The sequence below is a fragment of the Amphimedon queenslandica genome, unplaced genomic scaffold, assembly GCF_000090795.2.
Source record: "Amphimedon queenslandica unplaced genomic scaffold, v1.1 AMPQUscaffold_13430, whole genome shotgun sequence".
In the NCBI taxonomy this organism is placed as follows: domain Eukaryota; kingdom Metazoa; phylum Porifera; class Demospongiae; order Haplosclerida; family Niphatidae; genus Amphimedon; species Amphimedon queenslandica.
Genome location: NW_003546334.1, coordinates 168,703 through 176,845, shown reverse-complemented (window position 1 = coordinate 176,845; position 8,143 = coordinate 168,703). Strand labels below are relative to the sequence as shown.

The following is an 8,143-nucleotide window of genomic DNA, read 5'->3' as shown; positions in this document are numbered from 1 at the left end:
TATTTTTTATAGAAATTTAAGCACATAATTTTTTTCAAGCACGCTTCTTTAAAATATTTATTTGCATCAAATTAAAATTTAAAAAATTCAAAACATCAGTATTATATTACCTTTATACAGTGCCAAGCAGTGTTATTAAGAGTTAGATAGTGAAATGAATTATAATACTCAGTTCTTTTTACTTTTTTATTTTTGTGTGTGTGATATGTAGGTATGATAACTGATGTTACCAATAAGATATTTTATACTTCATCATTCAACAATACTGAGGACATAACTATTGAATATTCATTTAAATAATAAAATGCATGTAGTTTACTATTTATTCATCACAATTCAGTAGTTTTAATATTCACTATTGGTAGTGGTTTGTGTGGTTGTTCTTTTCTGTGTCTATCAATCAATGTCTTCTTTTGACCTTTAAGAGTATCCTCTAAGAGAGGAGAACTGCGAAAATATTGAGCACTAATCATAACATATTCAAGTGATGGATGGATGAAGATAGTTTCATATAAATTTTGTACTAGTTCTATCCAGCTAGGTTGAGATAACGAATTATCAACATCTTTACACACTATCCTCAGCAGTTTGATGGTTGTATGTGACTGCAACATGTTAGTAACAGCAGGTAGTACCTGCTCATAAAACAATGATGTCATTATATGTTCCTTCTCTTTCCAACTACAGCTATTATGTGATTTATTTAGAGTAAGCATAATTTTGAACTTGAGTTCTGGTCTGTGAGATTGTTCTTTTGAGAGATGACATCAATAAAAGTTCTCATCTCTTCATTCAGTGGAATGGATACACTCAACTGCTGTAGACTGGTGTTGTGTCTGAAACCAGTTGTTAGGAAAGATAGGCATGAACTGGGAATGTTCTTCATATTGCATTTATCATTAATCCCAAGGTATTTCAGTGTTTGGTTTTGTGTTAGCATGTCTTGTAGACTAGTACCCATACTGCTAGTATATACTCTCTCCTCCTTTATCTCCACACTCAGAGCTTTAAGTGTAGTATTGGTTTTTAGACTAGCAAATAGTTCAATAGCACTCTCAGCTGTGTCTAGTGGTAAAGTAAGTATATGTAGACTGGGATGAGAGAGAAATAGAAGATGTGGTGGGTATGGCTCAGGTAGTATCAGACAATGTAATCCTTTGATATGTGGAAGGAGTAAGGATGTCATCAGTTTACTATTCATCATTGATAAGTTTTCCCTCTCTAGTCTGAGAGCAGTCAGTGGTGCATTCACTTCTACTTTATTCAGTGATGATAGTTTGAGTGCATAAGGTACATCTATGTGCAGAGAAAGAGCTTGTAATGTATTGTTGTCCTTCAGTAACTGAACTACTTGATTTATTAGGGTTACTTGATTGAGTCGTTTATTATGTGAAAATGAATGAGTAAGAGAGTCATTATTTAGTGTTAATGATGTTATTGTTTTATTTCTTGTTACTCCTCTAATGACATGTATACAGAAAATGGTGCTCATTTCTTTCATTCCATAAGGTTCTATCCTCATTTCTTGGAGTGTTGAATTCATTTCTATGCATTTTTCAAGTTCAGCATATTTTTCCATGTAGTTTGTATTATCAACTGGTTCAGAAGAAAGATATACTAATAAATGCAGTATCCTCAATTGAGGAAATTTGAGAAACTGCAGCAATATTGTTGGAACATACTGACCACTACGAAATCCACAGTAGCACTCCTGAATATTGTATAGAGGTGATGATTGTAGCAATTTGTGAAATAAAATGGGTTCACATACTACCTCCAGTCTCTTACACTGTGTCTTTAGTGAGTTATTGGTGAGTCCAGCAGTGAAGACTGATAGTGACTGGTTAGATGGAGTCCCTGGGTCCAAATGCAAGTGATTCCATGTTTTGCTGGAAGTGTTTATACAATAACCGAGACACAACCAGTCAAACAATGATAATGATACTCCATACAGACACAGTGAGTGGTTGTTGATGGATTGTGCTAATACTTGACATAATGTTGTGTTCTGTGATTCATACAGGAGTTGAAGAAGAAGAATGGGAATTTCATCATCACATCTCATATGATTAAATATTTTTTGCTTTATCTCAGGGTACTGGTGGAAGTAGGAGATTCGACAAGCCTCAAATCCAAACAATGGTTCCCTTTTGCACTGTAAGTCAAGTTGTTGTTTATTAAAATACTGTTGATAGCTCTCATGTTCAAGGTGAGTTAGACCTGCCACAAACCTCAGACACATTCGAAAGTGATCATCATTAAAGTGATCCTTAAACACTTCCTCTGTCTTCTTCTCATGCTTAGCTATCCACCATGCAGCTAGAAATTCCTGTATAGTCAAGTGAAGGAACTGATACTTCTTTTCATCATATTCTGTGAATGCTGTCATCAATCCAAGATAGTCTTCCTTGACTGCCTCACTCAGTGACTGTAGTTGATGTGAAGAGAATGTCATTCTTGTATTAGCCAGGTTAGTATAAGCTAATTGACACATCTCTTGTAAAGGTTTAGCTAATTGTGATGGTAATGGAGAAAGACTACCTAAAGTATATGGGTCAATGTCATGTCTTGGTTTTATGTCCACATGTCTTCTGATAGTTTGTAGGATAAAGTTCTCATACAGTTGAGTGAGTGTTGTTGGTAAGTGTCCTCTTTCCTTACAATAAACTAAGATGACTATGGAACAGACTAGTGGTACATAACACAATGATTGGACATCATTTCGTACTTCAAGATCATTAATGAGTTTCACTGCTAGCTGTGAGTCCTTACTGCTTTGAGCAGTTTGATAATTTGAAGGAACTTTCCATATTATGGTAAAATTTTTAACTTCAGCAATAAGTTCTTGTGCTAGTTTTGCATCTTTTTGAAGTGTTTGTATAATTACTGTTGATATTTCTTCCTTAGAAAACCCAATGACCTGAACATGTCTACTGAGAGTATCCATTTTCAAAAGTGAAGAGGAGGCATAGCTACGAGAGGTAACAATTACTGAACATTGGTCTAACTTCTCTTTACAAATGATAATAGCAGCTAATGAAGACTGTCTGAGTTGTTCACTTAGTTCATCCCAACCATCAAAGATTATCAGTAATCCTTCTCCATTCCTCTTCTCAAACCATTCAGTTACCATAGGAACTTCATGACATTGATGTGCAAACAGGTCAGCTAGTGTAGTAGCTGTAGCTATCTTACTATTCCTTAAAGGACAGTAAAGTACCAAGTCATACTGTTGGTGTACAAGTGTTCCATTAGACCACATATTCAACAGTTTACGACAGAGTGTGGTCTTGCCAATACCAGGAGGACCATCTATTACTACTCTGAGAGACAGAGAACTATCTGTGGGTTGGAGGACATCTTCAACACTTATCTCTTTGTTTTCAGTTAGTTTAACTATTTTATCAACTTGTCCCCTTAGTAGATGCCAAGCTGATTCTGCTTGTGTGCTGGAGTCTTGTTTTTCTACTAGTGCTAGTCTTCCAAAGAAATCCTTTCCAATTCTTGGTGGCCAGTCTGTAGCAACAATAGGTTGGTGTTTGTAGTGTTGTCTCATATTGTCAGCATACCTTTGAACATCATCATGTATTGAACTAATCGATGTGAGATTATCAGAAATAGACTGACCTAATGTGTTGAGATATTGATCACTAATAATGTACACACACACATACACTCACCTAACTGGTGTAATATAGAGGTAGCAATATCTGTTAGTGTATGATGTTGTTGGTTTATCAATACATGACATATATCAATAAGATACTGCTCTGGATTAAGAGAACCTTCCAACTGTCCGCATAATACACTCATCAGTTTCATTGTTTTAGTATAATCAGTCATAACTCCCATTACAAGTACATCATCAAAAGCTTGTTGTGGTATCAATCCTTTAGCATGTAATTCAGTTGTTGTTTTGTAAAGATTTTGTGAAACTTCATCAGTGAGCTTAACAGAATGAGTCCTTAATATATCCTTTGGATTACCTGCAGTAGTGTATCAGTTAATGAGTGTTGTATTAAGTGTACGTTTACCTGTTATAGGACCAGGATTAGCATTACTGGTACTGACTTCCATATCATCATTAGTACTTCTTCCAGCTGTGGGATCTGTCACTTTGTCTTCAATAGTTGTAGCTAGTTCATTCTCTTTACATTGTTTCAAAGCATTAATGACATCTCTCCATGATGCTGTAGGATTAACTTGTAACCATCTCTTATGTAATGTCTCCATCCTGAGGAAAGAGCTGCCTTTCCTTTTAATTATATCAACATCAAGTTGTGTTATTCCACCAGGAAGACAAAGAGCAAATGGTTTCCAATCAACAAGTGGTTCAAGCCATTGAGTTAATAATGTAGTATCAGGTTGATCATCAATCATAGGACCAGGATTAAGTTCAATATCTCCTGATAAGAGGAGGAGCATACGTAGACAAACAATCAAATAGAGATCATTGTAAATCAAGTTAGAACCGCTACCTCCAGGTAAGACTACTGACTGGAGGTAATTTGTATCAGTAACAGTAACACTAGTAGTACATTGCACTTGGCAGCAGTTACCTAATATTAAAAATACCAGTAAATATACAAGTACAAAGTTGCAATTGTTGTTTACCTGTTGGAGGAATCATAAAGATGTGTCTTAATAAAGAGAGAGAGAGAAAGAGGAGGAGGAGTAAAGCAATAAGAGACAGAGCTGCTGGCAGTTTAGATGTCTTCTCTCCTGATGTAGTACTGCCTGACTTGCTGTCTACTGCAGCTTTGAATGAGTGAGAGTGGCAGCCATTAGCTGGTCTACTGGAGGCAGCTTGACAGTAGTTCCACAGTCCAATACTTGCCCTCCATTGAGAGACATCAATCATCTTGTATCAGGTTAAGAAATTATTCAAGTAGTATTGCAAGCTGGCAAGGGAAGTCTATGGCTGTTATAATAACAATGTAATAACATTCTTTTACTTTATTGACCTTGCCCACCTTTTTGTGGCTTGGTAGATCTAGATGGATCTAGATAGTACGCATGTACATAACAGTAGGACAGTTTTTTATAGAACGATAGCATGATAATAGCATAACAGTAGAATTCCAAACCCACACTTATGATACAAGTCTTGCTCAACATTGCTTTTTATAACATCATAGACTAATAGATAATAATGCATGGTCCCTTATTACGTTGTTGAGTACTGTAGGATTTGCAGTTTAGCATCACAAGAGTATAGGACTGACATGATTGGTATATAATTACATTGCTGTGAATATCAATTACACCAATTCTACTTAGTGATGTGCCAATCCTATTATTTTTATCTTTATTTTTGTTCATAATAGTGTACACTATGTGCTCACAAGAAGGAAGAGCTAAGGAAGAAAGGAGTAAGAATGAAAAAGAAAAAGTAAAATAGAAAAATTGGAGAAAGTGAAAAAATTAGAGCATATTATGATGTAAGAAAGAGAGAGGAAAAATAAAAGTGCGAAAGAGACTATACTTGAATTTTATCACATAAATGATATGTACACTACTAATGGTGATGAGTAGGTGTGTATGTGTAACTGCATTCCTGTTGTGGCATGAATGATATAAATAAACTTATAGTACACATCGTTTATATAACATTTAGAATTATCTATTATGACTAAATTTGGTCATTTCATACTTTACTACAATAGAAACTTAAACAATGAAGCACCATGGTGCGTGGACTCGCCTGCTGAGATTCACCTGAGGGATACTTGTACTGCCCCCATCATGATATTATATATACAAGCAACTTGATATTTGAAAAAAGGATAATAGATTTTGACAAAGTGCAAAGTGCAACAATGCAATTACTGCACTGATCCATAAAATAAATTTTAGGTGTGGTCAGCACTTAGCAGTGCAAACATGGCACGTGGGTAGGAGAAAGAAGAAAAGCTGAAATTTATTTTAGCATCTGAAGCTCTATTCAAAGAAAGAGTAAGCACAAAAAATTGCCTAGATATTTAAAAGAGACTGAGATAGTTTGGTTGCTCCTGCTTTCCCCAGTGCTGCCTGAAAATTTTTCGAAGAGGCTAAATCACAAACTTTGAGCAACTGTAACTCGCAAACAAAAAAGAGATTAGAAAATTCCCACATATTTTTTAATTTATGTACTTTTCTCTACCTATCAATGCTAATCTTGACCAAATAGAGTGAAACACGAAGATTTGGCTAGGAAAAGTGGTCTATTCTTGAAATATTCAGCTTTTGCTACCACGGATTGCTATGAAAACACAACGGAGCTAAATAAATTATCTTTTTCTGAAAGCTTAAAAAGAATTATAACTCAGGAGAGCTCAGTAAAAAAGATATTGACTAGGAATTAACAGGAATTTTCGTGACAGAATGACAGACAGAATGACAACCCAACTGCTTAGTACCCGCCTACGCAAGCGTGGCGAGTCCAAAAATGAATGATATACTGGTATTAGCAAGAACATGAACTCAAGCTAATAAATATAGACAGGTTGTATTAAGATCTACAAGAATAAGCAGTAGCTATAGTGTATTGTTTAACAATTATACTTAGCAGAACACGTTTCTGTCATGTACCTATATATTTATTTTTTATATTCATTGTACACACATCATTATGCTAATGACATAGTACATGTACATACATACACATGTACATGTACATATGTATTAATGTACTTGCTGTTTATTGTACATGTACATGTGTATATACTCTTGATATTGCCTATAGCAGGTATAATTTGGGGGAGGGGCTAAGATTTGGCGAATTTTGCAATTTAAAAGCTATTTACTGAGAGAAACCTTCCATTTTGAACCATTACTCATGAATGAAATGAAATGATTTTAGAAATTTCTGACTCTGAAATTACGTAATCATATCACTGTCACTTTTTTGTTATATACACGTACATGTACATTATCCATTCCTTTTAGTAAACATAATTATGTACATATTTTAAAATACCTCTGCTCTCTCTCTCTCTCTCAGGTATGGACTCCTGTTCCCATGGTGATGATATGCTCCGCCCTCTTCTTAATAACGGTTCCATTAGTGTTTGTATCAGTAGAGAGGTGGTATATATTATTAGGACTGATACTAGTATTGACTGGTGCTCCTGTCTATCTATTATTAGTACACAATAAATATAGACCAGCTGTATTTACAAGGATAAGCAGTAAGTAGCTATATTTATTACATATTAATTAAGTACCATTATCATATTAGTTATACTGTATAAGGTATTTTTGCTTTATAATACAAAAATACAAAATAGTGGCACTGAATTTGAGCCACCCAAACAATTTTTTATAGAAATTGAAGCACATAATTTTTGTTTAAAACACACTTCTTTGATTTATTTATTTGCATCAAATTTAAATTAAAAAAATTAAAAGCATCAATATTACCTTTATACAGTGTCAAGCAGTGTTATTAAGAGTTAGATAGTGAAATGAATTATAATACTTAGTTCTTTTTACTTTTTAAATTTTGTGTGTGTGATATGTAGGCATGATAACTGATGTTTCCAATAACATATTTTATCAACAATACTAATAATTATTATTAATATTATTTTAATATCATTGACTGCAACTAAGTTTATTTAAGCACCACTATTGGTAGTGGTTTGTATGGTTGTTCTTTTCTATGTCTATCAATCAACAACGTCTTCTTTTGATCTTTAAGAGTATCCACCAGGAGAGGATGATAATAGTGCCCAGTAATAATCTCAATATATTGAAGTGATGGATGGATGAAGATAGTTTCATATAAATGTTGTACTAGTTCTATCCAGTTAGGTTGAGATGACTCTTTATTAATATACCAACACTCTATCCTCAGTAGTCTGATGGTTGTATGTGACTGTAACATGTTAGTAACAGCAGGTAGTACCTGCTCATAAAACAATGGTGTCATTATTTGTTTCTTCTCTTCCTCACTACAGTTACTATATGACTGATCTGGTTTGAAGTTCACTTTAAGTTCTGTGAGATTGTTCTTTTGAGAGATGACATTATTAAAAGTTATTATCTCTTCATTCAGTGGAATGAATACACTCAACTGCTGTAGACTGGTGTTGTGTCTGAGACCAGTTGTTAGGAAGGACAGGAATGAACTGGGAATGCCACTATACCAGTTATTATCAAT

General features: G+C 34.4%; 1 protein-coding gene across 1 annotated transcript; it reads right to left on the bottom strand.

Moving 5' to 3' along the window:
• Positions 1 to 3,611: 3,611 nt before the first annotated feature.
• LOC109581586 (uncharacterized) lies at positions 3,612 to 4,236 on the bottom strand. Its single transcript, XM_019995844.1, has 3 exons — positions 4,035 to 4,236; positions 3,767 to 3,986; positions 3,612 to 3,627 (listed from the first exon to the last, which is right to left on the bottom strand). The coding sequence occupies exons 1-3, from the start codon at positions 4,231 to 4,233 to the stop codon at positions 3,612 to 3,614; spliced, it is 435 nt and encodes a 144-aa protein (XP_019851403.1). The 5' UTR covers positions 4,234 to 4,236.
• Positions 4,237 to 8,143: the final 3,907 nt, after the last annotated feature.

What these genes read in the sequence shown, in the direction of transcription:
- LOC109581586 (XM_019995844.1), bottom strand. Translation starts at nt 4,233, where the DNA reads ATGGAGACATTACATAAGAGATGGTTACAAGTTAATCCTACAGCATCA. An exon ending in TAATCCTGGTCCTATAACAG is followed by an intron (nt 3,987 to 4,034) that starts GTAAACGTACAC and finishes ACACTACTGCAG; the next exon opens with GTAATCCAAAGGATATATTA.